This window comes from Lingula anatina, chromosome 9 (assembly GCF_051362555.1).
Source record: "Lingula anatina isolate TDL-2025a chromosome 9, LinAna3.0, whole genome shotgun sequence".
NCBI classification, from domain to species: domain Eukaryota; kingdom Metazoa; phylum Brachiopoda; class Lingulata; order Lingulida; family Lingulidae; genus Lingula; species Lingula anatina.
The window spans coordinates 5,847,522-5,860,237 of NC_141775.1; the positions used below are offsets into that span (position 1 = coordinate 5,847,522).

The following is a 12,716-nucleotide window of genomic DNA, read 5'->3' on the forward strand; positions in this document are numbered from 1 at the left end:
CCACAAAGGGAAAATGATCAACTTAACAAATATGTTGAAACATTTTCAGAACATCCGATCCATAGTGCAGTCCATTTTATCCAACTTAATGAGACAATTTCTGATTATGTGTGTGCCCTTTTCAATAATGGAAAACATAACTATGTAGACATGGAACAGCAATTGTGAAATGGTGACTGTTACAATATGCAAATGGCTGAAAGTAAATTATTTATTATAATAAATATTTGTCATAACAACCCTATACAAGTGGTTCAACTAACCAGTCATTTCATACAGTTTTATACACTTGATGGAATTTTCATGCAAAGACATCTTTGCCAACATGACATTTCTCAAAATGTGTAGAACTATTGTCTAATTTCTCAGCAATGATAGAATAACAGCTGTAAACAAAAGGTGTTCACAGAGAATGTTTAGAGTCAGCAACTATGAGTTCAGGTTCTACACAGCTGCAGTATATTTATGTATGTGTTACGTACATAGAGAATCAATCAGAAATAGAACCAATCAATCAATCAATCAACTGATAACACATCCTTCTTCTTCTTCTTCACAGGATGTTAGCTGAAACTGAAATAAAAGTGGAACTGTCACAACTTTATAGCTTTTCAGCCGCATTCTTACAAAATATAAGAAAGTTCCTACTTTAGCCAACTCCAGGATACAGGGGGATGAAGGGTGGTAGAGGGTTATGAGATTATAGACTCCACCTCCAGGGTCTGCTGGTCAACGGACCTCTGTCAAGATGGGGTGTTTGATACCTCGTCCAACTTGACGACAGGTCGTCAGGATCCGGTTATTAAATGGCAGACTGAAATCAAGACAGGTTACATCCTACCTCTGTTTCCAGCCACTGTCTTCTGTTGAAAATAATCTGACCACTGTCCTTTTCGCAAATTCCTGCCACTGCCACACAGGAGCCAGTTACAGTTTCCCCTATGATACGATATTACACAACACCATGGGGAGCTGAAAACAAGACAAACCAGTCCCTACCTTTCACTGTGAGCTGGGTTCCTCCTAGATGGAATGTATCAAATTCGAGTTTCAGAGGGGTGTGAGAGGCGTCTATGAACACATTCAGCTTGTCAACAATGATCGCTCGCTTTTCACATAAAGGCAACAAGGCATCCCTTTAATTCAAAGAAAATAAATCATCAAAATTTTGTTCTTACTAGAATAGGAAATATTCAACAAAGTATCAATTTTGTAAAATGTGTTACTTACAGTTCGGTCTCTATTATAATACATGAATACACTGTTAAGTATCTAATATATCTTTTGACCAATTTCACAATGATTCATCCCTGCTTTCCCTTTAACCTTGAGTAGTTTATATGCTTTGATCAACCTGCTCCAAATCAACATCAATTTGAGCAACTATACTAGAAATGTCCATGGTGCCACACTCTACTATTGGCCAAAAAGACACTTCATCCAAAATGTTTCTGCTTTTTCCTCAAACTATAAGGATGCATTCATTGCCTAACCTTCTGACAAAAATAATTTGTTCTCATTTGTTTCAAAAAGAAAACCATAAAGGGTTTCATCAGATTTAGCTGTCATGGACTTCCATGTCTTACCTGAGTGTCACGCCTGCCACTGCGGTGACTATTTCTATGTCTAACTCCTCAAACATGTCAAACTTCAGAGTGAAACAATCTCGACTGATGGAATGCTGGAAATAAATCAGATGTGGAAAGTTATATCAAGTTTTCTTAGTTTAAAAATCAATCCGGAATTCATTCAAATGACCAGCATGGTGTCATATGTGTAGAATCTACAGAAAGCGCTGAATATGTGATTTTACAATAAAAAAAAGTATTACAAATTCTGAAAGCATATAAATCGTAGTAAAATACTTCCATCTCAATTCTTGAACTTTGCATTTTAAATATCATTCATGGATGCTAAACTTAGGATGAGTCTTACATTAAAATACTCATGACCTTATATCTACAAATGAACTGCATTATCATCAAACACAATTTGTTAACACAAATACTGGTCTCATCCAAACACAATGATTGTCTCAACTAACACATTAGGTGGTACAGTCTCATCCCAACACAACCTAATGTCTCAATTACCACATTGAACCTCTCCATCACCCACTCTACACTCTTTTCACACTAGACACAGACTAAGAGCAAGAGAGATCTAACAGTTAATAAGTTCTATACTAAAACGGTATGTCAGACCTACACTACAAGAATATTAAACTTCTACATCTATCCTAATGAAAGAAAACAATTCACACACATTAACATGTATGTTAACAAATAAAAGTTTTGATCCAACCAGTTGTATTAAACTAAGGTAAAGCTGAAATTATAATTAAATCTAATATAGGAGGTTATATTTGAAATAGAGATGATAACAAGTGATCATATCACTTCAAACATAGGCTCCTATAGGAAGATTGACAAAACACCCACATATATGACATGTAAAGATATTGATTGATACACAAAGGGTTAGTTTCATAGCTGAGTAAAAGAAAGACCATGGATGTAAAATTAGCCAAAATTAAGGGGAAAAACACACTGAAAGTAAGCATCTCATCTCCTTGTTGCAACTATGTTCTCATAAAAGACACTGGATTAAGAAGGTGAAGTAACATTGAACTTTTTTACTATTACACATAATGATGTTGAAAGGCCTACGAAAATCAGCTGAAGTCATACAGAGAAAACAAATAATGAAAATAATAACAAGTGCCTAAATACAATAGCTATCTCTAGGTTTTTAAGACACTAATGTTCTGCAAGAACATCAACACACAAATACGATAAACCCAACACATATAAAAACCAACCTAATCTCTTTAAGTTTTTCTGCCAAAAAAAGCAATGAGGTAAGGAATGATGTAAAGAGGCACAAAAATACAATAGCTGCAAGAAACCCACATTATTCCAAATCCTAAAATGTATGCATAAAGAACTAACATTTAAAAACAAAAAGAAAAAACTAATAAACCCAAAAAATCAAAATCAACACTGAAACATGGAAGCAACCACACCATCAAAAACCTAGAATCTAAACACCTTTTTATCCCAGTCTTTTGACTTGCCACCTCGGCTTCTTTGACGGAGAGAGGCAGGTTTTTTGGGAATTTTATAATTAAACCCCTCATCGCCCTGAACTGCATGCTTTAAAAAATCGTCCGCCCCAAGGCTCTTGCTCCGCGATGATGCCAAATTACTGGACATCTGTTGCATGATGGGGGTAATAATAATAAATTAAGTTAGTTTGTAACAACCACCAACTAAAATCTTCACAGCACTCGAATAATGTCAAATACAGGGTTGGCGCAGTTCTGTTTTAACATGAAAATAAACAGTTGCAAGACTAGTTGTAATATTATCAGTCTCATATGGAATTCATATCTATTCATTTTTCATCAATTCACTACCTAAAAATATATACAAAATCTAATTTACAGCTGCACTGTATATTGTGTTGCCCCTGGTTACCAAGTGGATTTTAACATGCATTTAAAAATACTTCACATGAAAACACATTGCAACATTAACAAATACTAAATAAAAGGCCATTCTGTCTTGAAATGGCACAAAAATGTTCATAGTGCACAAATAACATGATTTTCTAATGTCACAGCCAACAAAAAATCACATGGTAAGGAATTTTACGACCTGGAACAAAGGCAGGCATAACTGCGTAGGGGGCAGTCGTGAAAAAAGTTTATCGAAATGCAAAAAAAAGAAAAAAAATACATAGCAAAAATAAAGCTAATGTCACAATGCTAATGTCTAAAATGTCTTATTTTGCTACAGTAACTTGATTTGTTTCAGATTTCTAAAATGTGCTTGAGCCTAATATCAGTGGCAAGTTTCATAGAAGTACACCTCTAAAAAGCCGCCTCATAAGTGACCAGCTTTGGTCATCATAGAAAAAGTTCTTTTATCGACATTCCTCATCCTTGTGCTCACTTAACCCTACACAATGACAAATGAACACCCTGCATGCATAAATAATAAATTTGAACATATCCATGGAATTAATATAAAAATAGGTCCATAACTCTAATTTGTGAGAGAGTGAAAAAAATGTAAGTATAGGGAAATCTGTGCAGTTTTTTATGAAGCCGTTTTCTTGTTGTACTAAAAGCAGAAGAGAAACATAAAGAAGTGAATCCATCCTCACACCGAGCTCCACTCTCTACAGCATGCAGTATATCAGTTTTATAGTACGTAATGTATACAATTACCTCCAATGCAAACTGTGAAGAGTTCGCTACTAGGGAATGCAGGGCAAATTTGAGGGGATGCAGAGTTTCCGATTGCTTTGCTTTGCTCAACTCCTGATATAATTGATACAAATTGTAATACATATAGTAAATCACACATTAGACCAATACCAGTTAAAACCAAAACCGTTTAGTAATTTTCTACTATCCTGCAGACCCAGATATACTAGTATAATGTATATACTTGATGCCAAGTTACCAAAGAATAGGTCTGAAAGTTTTGAAGCTCATCTTTATCTTCAGGTATAGCTCAAAGTAACTGTTTTCATAAATCATAGCAGAAGTTGATAAATGAATAAGAAAATTAATATAAGTATACCAAAACAGTTAATTCTCAAATGGTCCCATCCTTCCACATATATTAATTGATAACCAACCACAAATGGCTATTCCACTTTCCTATCTTATTAAGTGCATATCTAATGTTCAGATTTGTTAGATAATACTGAAGCATTTTATTGTTATCAATCACTACGAATTGACTTTCTTCTCTATTTTCTACATATTAATCGAACCATGCTAGGGTACTGGTAAAGCATTGCAAAGATGACATTCAGACATGTAAAGAGATGACCTTGACCTTGTAAAGGGAGAGAGAGAGAGAAAATAATGTTGAAACATTGTTTTTTTTAAATCAGGCAAAGGGAAAACATCCAATTTTTAATAGGCATCTCCTCGTGTAATAACTCGACACTACCATCACCTAAATACAACAGAATTTAAGAAAATTTGATCATGCAGAAATAATTACTGAAACCAATAAAAAGCAAGAATGAACGTATTTGCAATAATCATGGATCTAAAGAATATCATAGACCAATAAGCAAACAAGTGAGAAGATCAACAAAATTAATATTTTTCTCAAATTTTCAGTTGTTAGAATTCTAAAGGCAGAACATGCACTCCACACTGTATTTGAGGTCTTAAGTAACATTTCTAGAAAGAAAAAAGAGCTAGGTTGAGCTTCAAGGTAAATGTGACATAAAAATGCTCACCGCAAATGTAATTCAGTACAACAATAATATAACAATTGTCTTTAAAAATAGGGCAAAGAATCTTGATACATAAAAAACAGCATGTGCATTTTTGAGGTGAACCAAGTGTCACATTTTAACAGGAAGTGAACCTAAGAGTCTGCTCAGACAATGACCATTTTGGACTGGAAATATACATAAACTTTCTCCATTATATTGTATATATATAACATGAGTTAGGATGATTTCCAGTCCAGTGGTCTCTGTCTGAACAGGCCTCGTGAATGCATGCAAATAATGCTACAAACTTGTGGAGGATCCGCATAATCCAGTTTCTGAGTGGCAAGATTAATTTAGTATTATATTAAGATGTAATTAATGGGAAAATATAAGTGAATCTATATTGTTTAATTATGTCCATTAATGGATAGCAATAAAGATACTGGTAGCAATAAAGATTTCCATATAAAGTAATAACTATAATATTTACATTTCAAATATTTCATGAGAAATCATTTGGTTGCCTTACATAGTTACATAAAAAGAGATATATATCTTATGGGCATTATTTCTATAATACTGTTATAAAATAAGTTAGTAATCCTTCTTTAGCTAAAGACAATACACAAACATTTGAATAAGCAGTAATTCCTCATAAATTTCAAATATTCTATCATTTCAAGATTTATAACTTTGTTGGATCAGAAGTAAAACATTTTGCTCTGTACCCAACCCATTACTCTTAATTTTCCTGTCACAGTTTAAGCAATTATATATAGATCATAATTTCGCTGATTGCAAATAATCAATTCCGTTCTAAAATTAGTGAGAAATTACTTTAATTACAGTTGATAATACCAATTAAAACAACACATTTCACACTGAAATAATAACAGCACTACTAAGTCTTAATTTTTTAAAAGAAAAACTAATTCTCCAAAAGTACTAAATATTTGGGAGTTTAAACATGACAGTGCTTTAAATCTTAAATTAAGCCAAAATGAACAATATTATATCAACATTTACCTCATTATTATGAAACTTCTTCTTCACAACTTTCTTGCGTTTAATTCTCGGCAGGGAACCATATGACTGTTGTGATTGCTCCCTGGAAGAAAGAGAGAAGTTTTGCATTCCAACATAGATCAAAATAGCACTCAAATCTAACAAGTCATTTTGTATGTCCAGCCCTGTAGTCAGCCATTTCAGAATATGTGTGTGTTTATGTGTGTGTGTGTGTGTGGGGGGGGATGAGGTTACTTTTCTAGGAAAAAAACATTAACCTTTTCACCCACTTAGCTGGACCATCCAGAAAAATGACACAGAGCTTAGATGGCATTTGATAAAGCTTTATGACCAAGACACTGGTTACTTTAACCCCACCCACCCACCCAACCACCTTAGTCCACTGCACCTGATGTCACCTACCCCACATTTCTACTGTCCAGTGATCCTTTCCTCTCATAACTGATCCTTCCTCCACCTTCATCTTCAATGTCCACTGAGCTCTGACCATTGGTGCTCCCCTCCTGCAGTTTACTGGTACCAGCAGACACCTGCCTGGCCCCCTGGCCGTTCCTCTGGACACTGGTCACTGGGGTGTCCGGTTCATCCTCCCCCTCCTCCTCTTCTAGGTAGGTGACTTCCGCGGGCAGAGAGTGACTGGAGAGGTCATGAGGGAACCCCGAGGTGAAAACTGGAGAGAAAAATAAACGAAGTGTCATTTAGTTTTTATTACATGTAAATGATGTTATTAAATAATCTTGACTTTGGAGGAAAAGACTGGAGAGAAAAATAAACAAGATATCATATTAATACAAACTACATATAAATTATGTTATTATCTGGGAGTCCGGAGAAAAAGACTGGAGAGAAAAATTATCGAAATATCATATTACTTCCAATTACATGTAAATAATGTTATTATCTTGGAATTCGAGACAAAAAAATGATATTACACTATTTCAAATTACATGTTTATTATACTTTTACTTGGGAATCTGATGGTAAAGGCTGGAAACAAAAAAAATTAAATTCGTCCCAAACTATGTGCTTATGCCAACAAATATTATTTTTCTAAAATGAACATGCAAGCTAATTAGAATTAAATTGAAAGAGCAGTGGAAACATTTCTATACAAGATAAAAAAATGGATACTTTTCCATCATTCATAAATTTAATTCAGCATGTATAAACTTCATTTAAGCCCTCTTAAATGTTACCTTTAGCCCTGTGTGGCAAATCGAATCGTAGATGCCCCTCGTGACTCCCAGACTCATGGAGGGTTTTGTCGCACTCTGCACACAGCATCAGCGGCTTGTGGCCATTTTGTTCCTGACAGTCGCTATGGTGACACACCTGTGAAGATAAGAGCATGACCATAAGACAGTTTCTGATTGAGAGACAAATTTACAGAAAAAATAGCACCTTAATTTTGCAGTCTCTGAAATTGCACCCTAGTCTAAATACCAGACTTCCACCTTTTTCAAATAAAAAAAAATTGTCACTGGTGTCTCCTACGAATGGCATCTTCCACACTTGTAGAGCTACACCTGTTTATGGCTTGTAAAAAGCCAGTTTCATAGTAGGGGTGAGTGGGTGCATAGAGTGCATTCATGGTACCAAGGCCACTGGGAGGCTTTCTTATGGATACTAGACAGGCCCGCAGCCAGGGGGGGATTCGGGGGGTTCGAAAGAACCGTCCCTTTTGCTGGGAAAAGGTCCACTCTGGGTAAAATTTGATCCAGGTACATGGAGTTTTTAAGGAAAAAGGTCCACTTTTTCAGAAAAAGAACCCCCCTTTTGAAATTGCTGGCTACGGGCCTGCTAGATATTCACAGGCATTTTTCTGCCCAATTCTGTGCATATTTCTATACCTTGAGAGTTTTTACACAGAATATCAGAACTACCATCACCACTCTACCAGCCTCTGGTAGATAGAACATTCATGGTATAGATCTTAGGATGAAAAACAGTGCACCAGACTTGTGGTCACATCACTATGGCAACATGACATTCAATGGTTGCATATGGACACAGCGGTGGTATTGTATTTATAGTCATTTACACAAGGTTGTCAGGTAGGGTCTCAATTCACTCCAATTCCAGAAAAACAAAATTTCAGTTTTAAATTATCAGACTTGAAAACTGTCTTGAAAAAAAAAAAAAAAACAGCAATCCCTTTTGATCTTTTTGCATCAGAAAAAAAACGCTGCTGTGCATGATAGCATGAACCTTGATATTAGCAGTCATAACAAAGTCAACATTAATTCTTATTGGAGAAAGCAAACTATCAACCAAGGTCCTCATGTTACACCTGTATTCTTCACATTATTCAAACATAAAAATGTATGCACAAAATATAATTTCTATTCCATCAAGGCAGACAAATAAGGGTTATGAAGTATTCATGTTTTTAAGCAATTTTTATACCAACAGCTTTCATCTACTGATAATGCATAAACACAGAACCTTTCCACGAGATTTGTACAATTTTGCATTATTCAGTATCTTTATTATTTCTTATTTAGGAAGAGGAACACCTAAGAAGGAGCTGTTGAAAACCACAGATTCTATTAAAACATTTATGTTGCAATCCTCTCTTCTGAACAGTGGACTAACTATTCCGCAGTTCAAATATGGCGACACACTAAAAAGCTTGCTGTCTAATCCACTAACAGACACTGAAAAATAATTAACTGAAAATGTTAAATATCTTGGACCAGTAGTTCTAAGTCATGTTTCATCTTAATGATTGTTTTGCAGCAGGCCTGACATTTTGGGTGGACACCTTTAATATTTTTTTGGTTTAAGGCTCAGTTTGATGCTGAAACCATCGTGAAGGCAAGCAGCTAGTAACTCACCACACTATACACATGGACTACAGGTGCTTCATCCGGGGACTGGTCACTACTACTACTGGACAGGTCCACTTCTTTGACCACCACTAACTGATGGTCATCCTCCATGTTCACTTCTAAATACTTCTTTACTTATAAGTCACTTGTTTATCAATTTGCAGTAAAATTTTAAAGATTCTACTATGTGAGTTTACTAAGTGACAGATGATGTTGGGGGGCAGTGGGGGGGGGGATCATCTGTTACACTTGGACATGATGATCAATCAGAGACACAAAAAATATTACAAGCAGCCAATCTGTCTGATGTCTTCATCAATAACACAGAGATCTACCCAGTATATATAACAGTCAATTTGATATCCAAAAATAAATGTTCAATCCTTCACCATCTCAGAGTTTCTCAGAGTGACAATCAATGTATGTGTAACATTTAGTCACTTTGTGATGGGAAGGTATGTACTGTAGGCAAGGGTATATCAAACAACAGGTCCTTCCTCACTATATAGGAACTCAGGTATGTCAATCTCTTCCGACTGTGTTTATAATCACTGCTGTGGAATCTGTGTCAATATTACACAAACCACAATAATGTCCCAGGTACACAATACACAGGTGCCTCTGGTAGAGCTATAGTGTGGTAGATACTGAGTACTACTTCCACTGGTGTGAGACTGGGGAAATATGATGTTTTTGTGACTGTGAACAACATTGAGCATCTTTTTTATAATTACTTCATCTTTCCACTCTGATGCCTGTCCTTTCAAGGTCTCATAAGGACTTCCGTACTCAGTCTGTCACTAACACTTTACAGGGCAGGTGGGTAACCTATATATATGTTGAATCCCTCATCAACTAGCTCACTCCAGGATATTTCTGCTCTTACAGGTGCTTCGATGTTACACCCTACCACCTCCACCTGGTGGTCATGTTCTAAACCTCTGACATTACGATGTAAGGATCCTGGTATAAAAAACTAGGTACTTTTACAGGCCTCCTCGCCAAGAATATATCCAGTTCTTTCCTTTCAAATTAATACTACAACTGAGTCCATCTAGACACCTGTAGGCCTTGGGGTCCGAGAGAAAAAAATTCAGTTCAGCCCACTGTGTTAAAAGATGCACAATACAAATAGTGCAGCTAATGTCTCCACAGTGTACATCAATATCGCATTTGGGAGGTACACTCCATGCATAAGAATGAACAAACAGGTATGCCAGCACCCGTAGACTCTGTATACACTCTCACAGAGCAGATACTAAAATATTCTGTGCCACATTCCACTGCATTCACCTCAATACAGAAGTCACCTGTCTGTTGACAATACTGTTTCCCTGTCAAAGTCATTAAATGAACCTATTGGTGACAAGGACACCCCCAGACCCCCGTGTGCCACTTTTTGCTGGGTGACACCTTTTTGTTATGCCATGACCCAGATGATGTCTTTGTCTCCAGGGCTGGGTGACAATTTTGTTATGTGACACTCTTCTTCACTAAGACCTTAGTGACAATTGTGAATGACCCGAAAGTTATGTTATGGGAAAGTTTCAAATTTCTTAAGTAACAGAGAGAGAGAGAGAGTGAAGCCAGTGCATTCTTTCGGCATTCCAAATTATCTTACTTTTTGGCTTCTGTTGACAGCATTGCTAGTAATTGTGAATGTTGATGAAAATCATCAAACAAGCCTAAAACAAAACTGTCAGCACTTCCTGATAGGGTATGAGAATAGAAAACATGCAACGATCTGCTTGAGGTGTGTCAAACCTTTTCTTTAAGCAACAAGGGTGGAAATCTATGCAGCGGGAATATCATCTAAATTAGCAATACAAAAGTAGCATTCAATACACTGCTGTGCAATAGACTATAATTCAGAATCTACAGAGCTTGTAAAAGAAAATTTTCTGTGGCTAAATTCTGTTAGAGTTTTATTCCTTGGTGCATTCCAGTTGCTAGTCTGCCATTATCTCTGACCCCACTCTTCTCCAAACCCTGCAAAATCTCACTTAATGTTATGCTCGGCGCCAGACTTTGGCCAATGTCGGATGGATTCTATTGTGAATGTTTAAATTCCGAGTGCCACGGAGCTGATCAAATACGCTCATGGAATCAGGTGCACAGTCTACTGGTACTTTGATATAATCACATCTATATTGTCTTTACAAGTGAAAATATTTCTTGTTCTCAATATTTTTTTTCAACAACAAGAAACATTTAACTTTCTAAAATTCAATGAAATGTTTCACTTTTTTCTCTCATCATACATAATGCATTACTCAAGCAAACTCAGTACAGATTCTGTTTCACAATCTTTCTCTCTGATTGTGAGACTTATCAACTAAACAAAAACATTTTTTCTCAATGACAAACAAAAACTGTAGATAAAGACAGATAATTTAACCTGACAGTAATTGAAACCACCATGTTTGTTACTGGTAACATTTTGGTTACTACACCCACACAAGTATAGAAATAACTACTCTAACCACACGAATCCTGGTCACCCTGTAGTAATGAGCTTGTATTACAACCACTACTGAACATTACAGTAATGGTATCCCATCTGAGATATGACAGATAAAACATTTTATACGTGTATGCACTTTCAACTTTTAAATGACTCATGAATCATTTCAACTTCCATATTTCTCTGGCATTTCAAAAGGAAGTATCAACATAGAGTGAGGGGTTCAATCATTTTAAAGGTCTAAATTGGGAAAGCTCTTCAGGATATTTAGGCATAAAAATATGACTTTAAGGTATTTTCAAAGATGAGCAGGATACCTCTGAAGAAATACATGTATATCCTTTACCTTGTTGCGGTAGAAAATCTATAAATGAATTGAACTAATATTACACTCAAGCAAGTTATAAATACTATGTCATTAAAATAAAATATTTAGCACCCTTTATTTCCTACTCATTTTCCGAAATGCTCTAGTACGTGAGGGAGGTGTGTTCATTAGAGGGGGGATCCAAAGAAATCACCTGGAAAAGGTTTATCCTGAATAAAAAAAAAAATGAATGCTATTTCTCAAGCTGCATCAAATAAGGAGATAAAATTATTCACTTTTTCAAAAACAAAAAATCTCAATCCAATCACAATGCATGGAACTGACCAAGTTAGTTAGTATCTGAACCACAAATATGAGATTCAGTTCCCCCCTTCCTTCTAAATCTAATAACTCATCACATACACCTTGTCATGTGACGTCAGATTTCTATTGTGTCTCTCAGGTACACTGTCACATTAAATTGCTGTGGAATTTTAACTCTTGAAGTCTACATGCACCCACGCCCCCTGCCTCAGGATATAGAGCATATTGTACTGTGTGAGCAGAGAGATATATATTTGAAAATATGTACATTACCAAAGACATTTTTTTAAGTTCAAAAGATTAAAATTCTGTACATCTTGGTGCATCTCAGACCTTTTTAAATCAATTACCAAATGTACCACTACAGTATAAGCAGTGGATCTCAACAACCACACCCCCACCCAATGCGTAACCAGACATAACTGAGAGGAGACAGCTCACTTGTGACAATTAATCAAGAAGCAAAGTTACTGACCATGCAGTCTTATAGCCAGCAAAATCCAAAGTTTTTTTTTCA

At 35.8% G+C, this 12,716-nt stretch overlaps 1 protein-coding gene across 12 annotated transcripts in view; it reads right to left on the minus strand.

The window, feature by feature from the left end:
- LOC106158258 (pleckstrin homology domain-containing family G member 5) overlaps positions 1 to 12,716 on the minus strand; it is an 85,105-nt gene that overhangs the window by 47,597 nt on the left and 24,792 nt on the right. For 4 of the 12 annotated variants that reach the window (XM_086996353.1, XM_086996357.1, XM_086996355.1 and 1 more), the window contains 8 exons: positions 7,470 to 7,605; positions 6,676 to 6,943; positions 6,274 to 6,355; positions 5,556 to 5,582; positions 4,235 to 4,327; positions 3,051 to 3,215; positions 1,587 to 1,681; positions 1,000 to 1,136 (listed from right to left, as the gene is read on the minus strand). In XM_086996353.1, coding sequence (XP_086852479.1) covers positions 1,000 to 1,136; positions 1,587 to 1,681; positions 3,051 to 3,215; positions 4,235 to 4,327; positions 5,556 to 5,582; positions 6,274 to 6,355; positions 6,676 to 6,943; positions 7,470 to 7,605 — 1,003 coding nt within the window. Of the gene's footprint in view, positions 1 to 999; positions 1,137 to 1,586; positions 1,682 to 3,050; positions 3,216 to 4,234; positions 4,328 to 5,555; positions 5,583 to 6,273; positions 6,356 to 6,675; positions 6,944 to 7,469; positions 7,606 to 9,110; positions 9,607 to 12,716 lie in introns of those variants that run through there. The other 8 variants (XM_086996358.1, XM_086996352.1, XM_086996354.1 and 5 more) reach the window with 8 other exon arrangements.